The sequence below is a fragment of the Cyrtonyx montezumae genome, unplaced genomic scaffold (genome assembly GCF_038088225.1).
Source record: "Cyrtonyx montezumae isolate F1298 unplaced genomic scaffold, pur_monq_1.0 scaffold_15, whole genome shotgun sequence".
Taxonomy (NCBI): Eukaryota; Metazoa; Chordata; class Aves; order Galliformes; family Odontophoridae; genus Cyrtonyx; species Cyrtonyx montezumae.
Window position 1 is genome coordinate 6,565,837 of NW_027071881.1, and position 13,374 is coordinate 6,579,210.

Genomic DNA, 13,374 nt, shown 5'->3' on the forward strand with positions numbered 1-13,374 from the left:
TTCATGTGCTTGTGTTTAGGTCTTGAGCTAACCCCTAGTAGTGCTAGACCTACGTGCTACCATCCCATTCAACAAACACTGAACAGTTACTTTATTAACTCCAGCATGCTTTCAGCCACAGCAGTGCTCCTGCACTCCGCGGCCAATTAACGGGCTGAGCTTGGACATGCTTGATGCCAGCTATGCTACCCTGAGGCGGTGATTAAACCAGGAGACAGAAGAGTCCTTTGGAAAAATTTTATGAACTAAAAGAAAATTCCTACCTGAAGCACTGGCAGCTCCAGGCAGGTCCCTGAGCTGCGCCTTGGGCTCGCCCAGGCTAGCAGCAAGCAATGCCAGAGCCCTTCACCAACACCACACCTCGTCTTTTTAAGCCAATCTCAGTCCATCACCTCACTACTGTCTGGATTTAAACAGCCTCTGCTTGCTGTGCTCCCTTGAAATTGGGGATTAGATTGATGCACTAAGCTACGACTGTTGCTAAGTGCCCACAAACACTGCATCCCTCCCAACCCCTGCGATACGTTCTGTATGCTAAGACGAGGTCATGAGCAGATCTTGTGACTGCTGGAAGGCTGAGAGCGAAATTACAACTCTGAGTTGAGCTGAGTTCAGGTTGAGCCTTTGGGATTTGTGTTTTCCAGCTCTCCTCACCAACATGAAAGATGTAAAATGAAGAAACAGATTCTTAAATCACCAGTGAAGGGGAGATGCCTGACGGGAGCGGGGCAGCCACCAACCCCAAGCCAGGCAACCTCCCTGAAGTCATGGGAACGTGCAGCCATGACTGCTTCTTCTCCTTTTGCAGACCCATTTAAGCTGGTCCCAAAAGCAAAGTCCATATTGCATTGAAATGACAGTTTCCATTGGTACCTACCCATACAAACAGCACTAAACAGTAACAGCCAAAGAGCACATGAAGGGAGAACTCCTTCACCTTCGCATCCCCTTCACTCCCTTCAGAGGGAACCTTACTCCTTGCATAAACTTAGGCTGCAACATTTTAAGCCAAGAAAGCACTCCTGCTGCAGAAGTGATTTTGTTATACACTGACTTCCCTTACTTTAAGCATCAAGTATAGCTGAAATAATGCTTTTGAGGGCTTGGAGGATAGGAGGCGAATCTTCATGACTACTGTTGAGATGACAGCTGCATTATGGAAACAACACTTACACTCATCACCATCTACACCAACACATCCACTTAACACATCTTAAGGCACAGGGTCACCCTGCACTCCTCACAAATCCCAAAGATGGATGCAACCATGGAGGAGCAGAAACACAGTGTGGGGGCAGCTATCACTGCTGAAACCTCTCCGTGATCGCCCTGCTAGCTCAGGGAATCCTGCACTGCTTTTGAGGCTTTTCAAAATCAGAAAACAAAGCGTTTATTAATATCAGAATATTCTGATCACGGACCATACCCTGAGAAACAACATATATCAGTGGGAGACAAGGAGTCCACCACCAGGATGTGTTCCCAAGACACTGGTGAGGTCTCTGTGTGCACCAAGTGCTGGGTCACTGCGCGCAGAACTCGTTACAGGCACCACACCACATCCTGGCTGCAAACAGCAACTACAATCACAGGATCACTGAGGTTGGAAAAGACCTTAAAGATCATCAAGGCCAACCACAACTTAACCATACTACCCTAACAACCCTCTGCTAATTGTTAGGGGGATATGTGCACAGACATCTTTGTGAACTGCTCCCCACGTACACTGTAACACATAAACAGATTTTTTCCCCACTTCCTGACGCAGCAATGGCTTCACTGGGGGCACCATTCAGATCGCCGTTAAATGCTGTGCTTTTACTTTTTGTTTGGGGTTTTCTTCTTTTGCAGTCAGGTACCCATGACACAGTTACATGACCTTAACAAGAGGCAGAAAATCCTCGAGTAAAACAAACCAAACCAAACCCCCAACCAAGCATCCTCTAAGTGACAGTCTTACCTCCTGGGCTGGGACCGGCATTCCTCTTCCCCGCTGTCTGCCTCCTGCGTACATAGGAGAGGAGGGAAAAGAAGAGTTAACAGGTTTCAATATATGCAGCACCCAAAGATTTGCATTTCACTGGTTTGACAGCATGAGGCAGAGGAAATTCTCGCTGCTCCTGCGTGGAGCTGTCACTATCCAGGAGCTCACTTTCTGCTCAGCTGTCACTTCACGTTCCCTCCAAACCCTCTTAAAACTCAGCACAGAGGAACTGGTGCAGTGGCAGGACTTGGCATGTTTCCTCCCTTCCTGCCAATGCCCTCACTGCACACAGGATCTGAGAGAGACACATAGTTTAATTCTGGGCAAAAATACTTCTTTTTTTCCTTTTTTTTTAATCACCTTTATGTATACCATATTAATATTCCAGCATCAGCAATGGAATTTATGAGTCCACAAAACCAGTGTGTACTGAACCACTGAAGGGCCTGGTGAGCACAGGCAGAGCACAGAGCTCCCCATGACAGACCAGGCTGTGTTAGGTACAAAATTAACACGCACAATCTCTAGTGTGCTGTGGAACTTTACCAGGCAGACCTATTACAGCCCAAAGCAATACCTCAGCACAGAGATCTCAGCAATTAATGGCATGTCACAGCACATCTAAGCATCTACTGCCAGGCACCGGCTAGAGATCAGGTACAGCACCTGTTTTTAATCAGTGAAAACTTATGGTGCTTATGCAGGTCTACAGAAGCCGAGGTATTTCAAAGCATGCTTGGCATCCTGCAAAACCAGAGCTGAGCACAGGGTGACAAAGGGAGCACTTCTGTGCCCAGCCAGGCGCAGCTGGGGCTGCAGGAGAGCATGAGTGCCAACACGGCCCCATGAGGAAGACTTCAGCCTCTGAGGGGTCACATAGGGCCACACAGCAAAGCACTTCTGCCATGCTCCTGAATCTGGAAAGCAGAGAAAAGGGGAGGGAGCGTAGGGCTGCTCTTCTGCTCAGAGCTGCAGGAGGCTGCAGCAGGTAGGGAGCAGTGTGCATTGTGCAGGGAGAGCAGCCTGGTGTGCCACCAGCTGCCCAGCAGGGCTGCACTGCCGGCGTGCGTCCTCTTCCCATCAGAAAATCAGTGTGAAGATGCATGTGCATGAGAGCAGGGAGAGCTATGGGCATGGACAGCTCTCCAAACACACAACCTGCCACGTTTAAGCATCAGGCTCTGAACAGGGAAGGAGTGCAGTAAGTGACGTTTGTTTCTCTTACTTAAATGATCTGAATCTGTGGGTATGAGAGCAGCTAGAAAACACATGCTTCTTGCTGCTCTTCTATTTCTAAGAACAGAATGAGAAATTCCATGAAGGAGTTCACATGGAGCCACTTCCAACCACAAATTCAAGCTAAAACTCGCAGACCATCCACAACAAGCAAGAGCTGGCACAACTGCCTTCACCTCAACACACCCAAGCAGCTCAACATTTCAGCAACCTGACAAGGAAGCTGGCACACTCACCTCCTTCCAACACGAGTACCCCAATGAATTCCAACACGAAGCAAGTCATAGCAGCATTCAGAAAGGGGCAAAAGCACAGGGGAAGAGCAGCCCCCCGAGGAGCAGAACTGCCACTGCAGTGCAGCGCTTGGTTTGAGACATCAGCACTCCCCAGCTGAGTTAGAATCCCTCTGAACAATTCACTATCTAGCTCAAGTCCCCTGAAAGCACCACTAGCTGTAACTCAGCCACGCAGAGCTCAGTGCAGGAGGGCAGATGGGGCCAACCACCACCACCTGCCTCTGCCGAGGCCCACAGTGGCTCCCTTTAATATTAGACAAATGCAGCAGATCTGTGTGAGAAGTGCACCGATGCGGAACATAGCTGACTGCCTACAGAAAAGTGCCCATGGAGGCTGTGACCCACAGCCCAGCTGCAATGACGGGTCACCCCACTAGAGGGAAGGGCAGGACAGGGGAGAGGTGGTGGACACACTACAGTTATGGGCACCTCCAGCTTTTGCTGGAGTGCCGAAGAGAAGGAAGCGCTGCTGGCAAGCTCACTGCCCAGCAAGCGGCCTGAATCTGCAGACTCCTCCGTGGGAAACCACTGCGAGGAACAGGGACAGCACTCAGAGGTGCAACCCAGGACACCAACTCCCACTGCAGCCTTCTGACCCACCACCAGAGCCAGAGCCAGGCCTCCACGCAGGCAGCACCGCAGAGGAACCGACCCAGGGCCCCGGGGCAGCCCCTGCCCACAGAGCTGGGCGCAGAAGCGCGGCCTCGGGGGAAGCGTGTTACAGAGCGCAGAACTAGGCCACGTATTAAATGCAGTTTAAAGTGGAAGATGAAAAAATTCCATCCCTGCTCCTTTCGGGCCGTGTAGGACAGAATATGCAAAGCACTCATGCTGTTTGTGCTTTGATCCGCTGCCAACTATCTGTCATCAAAAGGGCAAGGGAGAGCAGCGACGTTTCTGAGCGCGATTCTGCTCCGTACAATGGGAGTCGCGCCGTGTCACGCAAGCAGCTCCGCTCCGACAGACCTTCTTGCAGACTGATGTGGTGATAAACGAGATCCAGTCTGCACTCCCATGCTCAGGACTGGAGGTGTCTGCCTGTGCTTAACACCAGGAACATCAGAACAGCTTCTTTTGTTCTAAGAGACAGGATTATTAGGGCAACATTCACGGCATTTCTAACCGGGAACGCTTCACAGACTACACCCTGCAAACACATCTTGCAAGCCTTGAAAGTGATTCCAAAGTAATAACTGCTTGCTGTATGTGATTTTATGCCAACATACCTGACTGTGCAGACAGTGCCTGGGAAACGCTTCTATCAGGAGGGAGCTGCAGCCATCGACACAGAGAGCACTGCCAACCCAGACCAGGACTCCAGGTTGTCCCACTCCATGAGCTTCAGCACTTTGCTGATAGCTGCAAAATGCACACTTTGGACATTGAGGAACTTCTCTCCACTTCTCTATTTTCCTAATTTTGTCTGGGCAAATTCATTATCATCCAGTGTTCGGGTTACTTTCATAGAAACCCCCTGTGCAGTAACAAACACCAGCAGTGGGAGACCCCAAATCCTTCCGGGCAGGCAGAACCAGGAGGTGGATGTGAAGTCATTCTCATTTCACCAAGCTGTGAAATTTCGAAGTTGATGCTACTTTATAAAGAAGTGATCCTTACTTAACCAGCAGAGTTCTTGTGCAAGAGCAGAAACACAAAGGCTATTACAAAACACTGTGACAATTTGAAGCATTTTCACCTCTTAGCAAAGAGCAACTGGCAGCTTCCTACTGATACAACAGGAACATAGTGAATGTGAATTCCCCAAAACCCACAGCAAGACTCAGATCCGACCGTGCCATCAGAGGCCTTCCACTTGTCAAGAGCATCACGTGAACGACTGCAGACCCAGACTCAAAAGAGGTAATCAAAGAAAAGGTCTGTAATTAAACAAGCAAGCTCCTTGTTCCCTGCCTGCCTGTCTCTCGACTAGGTCCCATCCAGTTGTTCAAACACACACTGACTGCTGCTGAGCTGAGCCTGACCTTTGCTGGGAAGCAGGCAGCTGCTTTGGGAAATGAGAGGCTGGGCAGCTGTTAGAGCATGCAAACACCCCTGTCTGTAGCACCCACCAAGCTCCACATGCAGCTCTGTGCTATAGCTGCACTGAGCACTGCGAGCTCCTCCATGCAGGAGCTCTCCTCAGGCAAATATGAAGCAAGCACCCCTTCTAGCACAACACAAGCCACCAGAGATAAGAGCATCCTTTGCATGTGTGGATTGCTCAGGGCTCAGCTCTGCTGCTGACACCGACACAGTGACATCAGAGCTACCCCACGGTACATGGTCTGCACAGGACTGCCACGAGATGCCCAGAGCTGCACCTGAACACAGGTCTCTGAGGTGAAAGGGATCAGGATGATATACTCAACAGATTTCTACTTAACAGAATGCCCTGTTGAGTAGAGGCCCTGCATATGGCCTGTCCTGTCAATGACCTCAAATCATTTGCTGGAAGAAAATAAGACAAATGTCTGCATCAGACTGCCAACTATCCATTGCATCTCCGCAGCAGAGACGTTCGTACAGTAGCTTGAGTTGTATCATTCTCTTAAATAAACTGTGCTCACATGAAACCCACACATGCTGCAATTGCAGTAAGTCTGAAGTGCCAGCAACAACACTGGCTGGTAAAGGGAAACAAGGTCTGACTAGAAAACCTGGGCTGAGAAAAGGTTCCCTTTCTGTGGTAGGAAACCTGAGAACGAACCCAGATTCACCAGCAGGAGTTCCACGGCAGGACAGGGATGCTGAACGACCACAGCTTCCAGGCTTGCTTGGTTTGGGAGCACTTGACTGGTGCTGTGGATGTGCCCACGACAACAGTACCTGGGCAGGCAGAGTCCACAGCTGCACGTGCACAACAAAGCCATCCAGAAGGCTGCAGCTGTTTGTGTGAGCTGGAATGAGGAGAGCAGAGGACAGCAGCTCCTCAGCAGCAGCATGCTGGTGCTCCCCTCTGGAGGACGGGTCTCAGGGCTGAACGGAAACCAGAGCACTTCAGAACCCCCCTGTCTCTGCAGAAGGTTAACCTTAACCACCACTGGAAATCATGAAACTAATTAATGGAGTCCCCTGTGCATCCAGCCACCTTCTGAGATACTTACATTTGTCATCAAACACTTTAAAAATAGCAGCTGCTGCCAGGAAGCCTTCAAAGTTTGACATAAAAGTGCTTCAGACAGCTGAGCTGAGCGAAGTAGGCCAGGCAAAGGGAGGGGAGAGCTCCAACCCCTCCATAGCCACAGGGATGGGGCAAAGCAGCAGCTTTCCCAGCAGTTTCTCCCTCTCCCATTGCTATTTGCATGATATGTTTTGAATGAACACTCTTTTCCTCCTCACATTTCTTCCGTGTTTGAGGTCGCACATACGCAGCCGCTCTGTGCGGCCAAGCTTTCATTCAGAGGTTGGCACTCCTTCCAGATTGTTTTCTCTATCACTTTGCTGCATCAGTAATTGGTATATTTAGGTCAAAGACATTGTGCTCTTGCTCTGGAGAAAGAAAAAACAAGTTCCTTATCAGAGCTTTCATCTTTCTGCTGGAGCTCAGGGATTGACGCAAACTTCACAGAGATCAGGCCTCACTAAAAGCTGCAGAAATAGCACTCAAATGTTTGGACACAAGAAGCTTCCAACCAGTACAAGAGTGAGGGTGAGAATCAGTGCGATACGGCCTGCCACGCTGCAGCACAGATTAAAAAGGAGATTACTGCCCACTGAACGGCTGCAGTGCCATAAGCTCGCCTGATGGGGAGTACAACCGCTTTTGCTTTAATCCCAGAGACGCTCCCAAGGGGAAAAAAAAAATCCCACAAACACTACATATTGACATTAAAAATCCCTGTGCCATATGAGGCAGTGTGAGATGATTTGTCTCTAAAACCGCGGCGTGGCAGATTGGTTGTCACTGTCGAGACAGATACAGACGCTAAGAAAAACCCTAACAGACTCCTCTAACTTTAGGCAGCTTTTCAGCACAGGCAGACATCCGACAGAATCAGGATTTGCTGCGAAATGCAGTGCTTCCCCGAACCTGGAGGATACCTGCTCAGCCTCACTTTAGGCAAAGATAATGACTGCCCATCGTGCATCTTGAAATCTACACGCATTTATTTCCAACAGCGGTAACAAACGCTCATGGGATGGGATGAGTGTGGGAAATATGGTTTAAGACAAAGAACGGTTTCTCGCTGGAACAGACCAACAAGAAGCGTGCTTTGAGAAACCAGGAGACATTTGGTTTTTGCCCCTCATGCTGGAGGGCTATTTTAGGAGGAGGAGGAGGAGGGTGGAAGGAAGGGAGGTCCACAGTGAAGGGAAGGGTCTTTGTCTTGCAAGCAATCAGCCATCTTCCTGTTAGCAACAAGTTCACAAATAAAAGTAAGTTTGGGGCTTGTTTACACCTAGGTGCACGCTCACAGCAGCCTCAGCTCTATCCCTGCAGCAGTTATGAACATTAAAAAGCAGGGAGCTATTCTCATGTAGGCACAGTTCAGCTCCACAGCTGTGACTTTTCCCATGGTCACCGTAGGGTCACTGAAGCAACACTGATTCACTCACACCGTGTATGAATTATATTCTTCCTAAAGCGTGACAGGAATAGAGCTAAATCCAAACCTCTCCTCGATGCAGTGAGCACAGGACACATGGGATGAGCTGGAAGCAGCACAGCCATCTTCACGACCTGCTGAGCCATGCTGAGCAGGGCCCTCTGCCTGCGTCGTCAATAATGAGATCACTTTCTGGATGAAGAAGTTTCTCCAAGTAGGAAGGCATTTCACACTCAAGAAGGTGAAATTAAGGCTGTGAAAAAGGAGCAGAGCAATCCTCCATGTTTTCCAGGTCCACGATGCCCGACCTCTACGAAGCACTATGGAGGGGAGCTGGGGACACAAGCTGCTTTACACTCCCATGCAGCACTTCCCCTTCCAGCACTACGTGCCCACCCCAACGGGACATGGGGCCACAGCCCTTTCAGGGGAACCAAACCCATGGCAGCAAATACAACGGCACCTCATGCAACAGGGATGGAAGGAAAATGAGAAAGAAAAATGAAGGTGAGGAGTAACAAGAGGCTTTCAGGAGTGTTCAAACACAAGAACTGAGCTGCACAATGACCGCCCCTTGACTTCTGTTATTCCTCCCAACCAGCTCCTGCAAAAATCTGTTTGTTATTGTTTGTTTGGGTATCTGTCCAAATTGCTGTGGGAGGAGAGAGGGAAAAAAAATAAAGGCAATGCTGTCCAGCTCTTAATTCCAGTACTGTAGCCATCCAGTGCTCTTCATCTGTTAACAAACCAGCATCCTGCTTATTGCAACACTCTCCAGAGGCTGAAAGTTAAATATGAGAAAAACAGATCTTAATGTGACTCTAGCAGAGCGACCCAGTGCTGTTTCTCCTCGGCCAGGACACACTTGCCTTTGCCAGCTGACCCAGGTGGGCAGGGCAGCCTGGCCCAACATCTCCCCACGAGGTATGTGGCTCACAGCTGGCTGCATTGCTCCTCAAACGTAAACCTCTGTGAAACACTACAGTGCCATCAAGGCCAGGCTGTGTCAGAAGCTGGGACCAGCCGTCCGTCCTCCCATCCCAGTCCTCCATGCTGCCCAGAACAGCTCAGAACAGAAGTGCTGTACTGAAGGCAGAGGAAGGACATCAGCCTCGGCACAAGGCTGGGTCTGCCTGACCCTTGCAGTTGAACAGATCCATTAGTTTTGTGGCCCTGCAGCACTCGGCCGCATAATCTCAGCTCCTTTGTGCCATCTGTTATCCCCTCTGCAGAGAGGCCACGCACTCTCCTCAGTAACGACATGTGCTGATCCCTCCCATCTTCCACCAGCCCTGCAGTCTACCAGGGTCTTCCCCCCAGGAAATGCACAACAGCATTGGTGGAATAATATATGGGATGAAAGAAACGCTTTGGGACAAAATTCAGGGAAGAGAGAGGAGTACGGGAGGCTGGAAGAGCTGGAGCCCACTGAAAGCAGATATTCTTAGAGCTGCAAGCACCTACACATCTTCTGGGAGCCATGTTTAAGATCCCACCTAAGCACTCAGTGCTCCCAGCTTCTTGTTATAAGGTGTCAACTATGAACAGCTTGCAATCAATACACCAGCATTCAGAAAATTCCCCTACACCCACCCCATGCTCCTGAGACCACCGCCTTTCATACCTCCACTGTACACAGCCCAGAGACTGGCTGCTCTCTGACCACAGGTTGGAAGTCAGTGACTGCTGGCTGCCTTGGGCTCCTTAATCCTTAAATCCCCGCACTCTCTTCTTGAGGTTAATCCAGTTAAAACTGTTTCCTCCCATTGAACAGCCACCTGAGGAGCTGGGTGTGTTTCCCAAAGGCCATCCAAAGGCATGACACAGTGTGGGATACGTTCATCTGCCTGTGCCAAGGAAGGAAATCAGGAGCAGGTAGGTGGGGGCAAACGGTGCTCCTTAGGGATTGGTGAAGTCAGCAGGAATCAGTCCAAATCCCTGAGCCGCTTTCTGCCTTAAGATAACTGGAAACAGGTTTATGCTATGCTAGGGTAATGCAGTCTTAAACCAGTGTAAGCCTCTGTGAAAATCCCGCTTTGGGAGGAGAGCAGGACTTGCCTTCGAGGTCGTCTCTAAATAAGGGCATTCCTGGACTTGGGGCAGCAGAAGGATATGGCCCCTTCAGAAGCACACCGTGCATGGGCTGCCCAGCTCACCGAGCTCTTCAGGCCTCACACTGCAGCCAGGGCTCACAACATACGCTCTTTGTGCTCCGGATCATTCACAAGCAAGAGAAGCACAAATCCAGTTCAGAGGACTGCTTATCAGCATCGTCCTTCAGCAGGATGAGCAGCCCTGGGCAGGCAGCAGGTAGGGGCTGTGGGGGCAAGGCAGGGCTGGGCCGTGCAGCTCTGACCCCAGCCCTTTCCTAACAGCAGATACGGAAAGCCTCTGCTCTCTGGTGCCTACTTAAATGCTCGTTCTGAATGGCTGATTAGTCAGAAGTGGAATGTTTCTGCATTCACAGAGGAGCTATTTTAGGATTGCATTATGCACTCCGTTTCCATTAATAGGTACGTTTATAAAAAAGAAAACAAATAATAATAATAAAAAATAAGGCGTTCCACCCAGCAATGCATTCACCTCAGCACACTGCAGGGCTGCACATACCAACACCCAGAGCACGCACACCAGCAGGCCGTACTCTGCTTCACAGCTCCACAGACCGTCCCGTTGCACTGCTCACCAAATCCCGGTGGATCGAGAGGAATGCCCTCATCCAGCCACGGCCCCAAGGCCCAGGCCTGACCCTGCTGAAGGCTGCGGCCTGGCCAAGCAGAGCCATCCAATGCACAACTACCAGGCGCAAACGGTTCGGCCCAGATTAAACAGCAACACAACAACACCCCCCCCAAAAAAAAAAAAAAAGAAAAAGCAACCACACACTTTGTTTCCTAACATAAATAAGTAAAGCTTAAAAAATGTGTGGGTGTTGATATCACACAGTCAACATATGTGCGGAGCAACCGTTCTCATCCCGTGCTCACGACCACATCTGTACCACACATGCAAGTTGGGATCAAATAACACACCCTCCCCACGCACGTAGGTGCGGACAGCCCTGCCCCCGTTCTCCCCCCACACATATGGGGCTGCAGCTGTGCCTGCAGAAGCCGTGCATCTCGAGCCGTCCACCAGCTGTGACGTCCAGCTTTGCTCTGTCCTCCTTGAACGTGAGCTGCAGCATCAGCATCCCGGCACTGCGGTTTCCTTGGAGGGGGTTATGGAGGAGCAGGGAAGGAAGCGTGAAGCCAGCACCTGGCGAAGCTGCTCAGCCCAGCTGCGTGCCAGCAGCACAACGGATGTCATCTTAATCGCAAAGGCATCGATCATCCTGATGGAGGGCAGGTTCAGGACGGACAGACGGCTTTCTGTCGGTCCTGCTCTCGCTGGCAGATTTGTACAGACTATTTCGAAGGCCAAAGCAGTGAAATCCAAAAGGTACACGTATAATAAATCTCATTAAAACCACAACAGGTCAGCTCTCCGATGGACTTAAGCTGTAGATCCTCCTAATGCGCTTGGCTGACCAGCCAAGGGAGAAGGGTTCCCTCAGCTGACACATCCACGTCTCCTGAGCCAAGAGGGAATACCACTGGGGCTCTGCAACGTCATCTGAGGGTTTGAACCTGAAGAGCAAGCAAAAATCCTCAAGTGGGAAGCAACAACTACTGCAGGCAGAGCAGAAAATGACGCCCAGCACGGTGGAAAAAAAGTGCTGCAAAAAAATCCTTGGATTAAATCAACCTGACGACCTTACAGCCTGCAAAGCCCAACATCACAGTGCTGTGAGCATGGACACACATCCTCCAGCCACTGCTGCATCAAAGGGTGCAGGCGATGCAGGGCAGCAGCATGCAGCACCAGGCATCCGCACAGCAGGGGCTGGAAGCTGGACATCACTTCCTAACAGCCTTCATTGCTGCTCAGAAATGTCAGTCCCTGTGGGGAAACAACAAACCCTCAGCACAATTGTGTTCATTTCGACTTCGAGCATTCTGCTGCAGTAATAAAGATACTGCTTTACGTTGGCCACGGCTGACGGGTACAAAAATGTGAGACAAAATAGGTCACTTCCAGCTTTCTCAGTTAAAGCATAACCCCTGCTTCTGAAAGAGCTCTCTCTCCAAACACGTCAGGACATTCTCTTACCAAAGCTTGCTTCCTCACTCCTGATGTATTTATTTAAGAGGACAGTCAAGGGGAAGAAAAGCAACACAGCTTCTAACACATAAAACACTCCGATGAAAACACAGAGGGGACAGAGAACCCTGGGTCACATTTAAGCAGCAAATAAGGTCACAACTTAAGGAGTCTGAGAATTTCCAGTAGCTGAGCTGAGCTGAACTGGAGCCCTCCCCCCCCCAGCCTGGCTCCCCAGCTCCAAACACAACAGGAACATAGCACAGCCTGCAGTGGTATGGGCAGACACATGGCCGTGGTCACAGGAGCACATTCTTTGGGGCTCATGAACCATCACATGACAAGCATCACAAGAAGCCAATTTACTAAATAACTTAAGCTCGCAGAAATTAAAAATAAAAGCTATTACGGAAATCTCTTGGAAGTGGGCAGCTGCACAGCTCTGGTGTTATCTGTAACTTTTGCTTTTTAGAGCTGAACCTATCAGCTTGGAAGCCCCTGAAATGGACTTCCAGTTACACAGCTTGCAGCCAGCAACAGTGCCAGCCAGCAGCCACTGCAGACCTCCACATCCTGCCCCGCAGGGACGGACACGTCTGCACTGCTTCACTGACACTTCAGCTTTGTCTTTCCTGATTCCTGGAAAGCCAGCTCATTCACCTGCTGTAGTGATAAACAAATAAATAAGCAAACTCAAGAGGACGTGCAGGGCATGGTCCTTCCCCTTACCCATCAAGGTGCACTGACATCTGCTCAGAAGAAAACATACTGCCTCCAATGTCAACTGTATAAGGGAAAATAAAAGCTGAACTGCTCCTTGAGATGAAGGCGCCACGTAAAGCAATTCCCACACCTGACCATCTGCATTGATTTTGGTACCAGGACAAGGGAACTTGTTCTCTGTTTCATAAGAACCATTTCCATTTGAGATCTCAAATCTGTATTAGCATTTTATCTCGGCGTTTTTATCAGAGATCTGCCCAGTCCGGGGGTAGTGCTCCACATTCAGGGATGCTGAAGGCTTTTGGTTGTATAAGAAGGTTACAGCGAGCCACAGGGCCACTATCAAACAGATCGCTGCAGATTCATCCTTGGGATTAAGTCATCTCTATTTACGAGCCCTTATGCGATGATCTGTCTATTACAGAGCGTAAGTACTGCATGAAAG

At 50.0% G+C, this 13,374-nt stretch overlaps 1 protein-coding gene across 2 annotated transcripts in view; it reads right to left on the bottom strand.

The window, feature by feature from the left end:
* Positions 1-13,374, bottom strand: part of SSH2 (slingshot protein phosphatase 2) — a 68,216-nt gene that overhangs the window by 43,572 nt on the left and 11,270 nt on the right. For both annotated transcript variants that reach the window (XM_065731953.1, XM_065731952.1), the window contains exon 2: positions 1,961-2,004. In XM_065731953.1, coding sequence (XP_065588025.1) covers positions 1,961-2,004 — 44 coding nt within the window. The remainder of the gene's footprint in view (positions 1-1,960; positions 2,005-13,374) is intronic.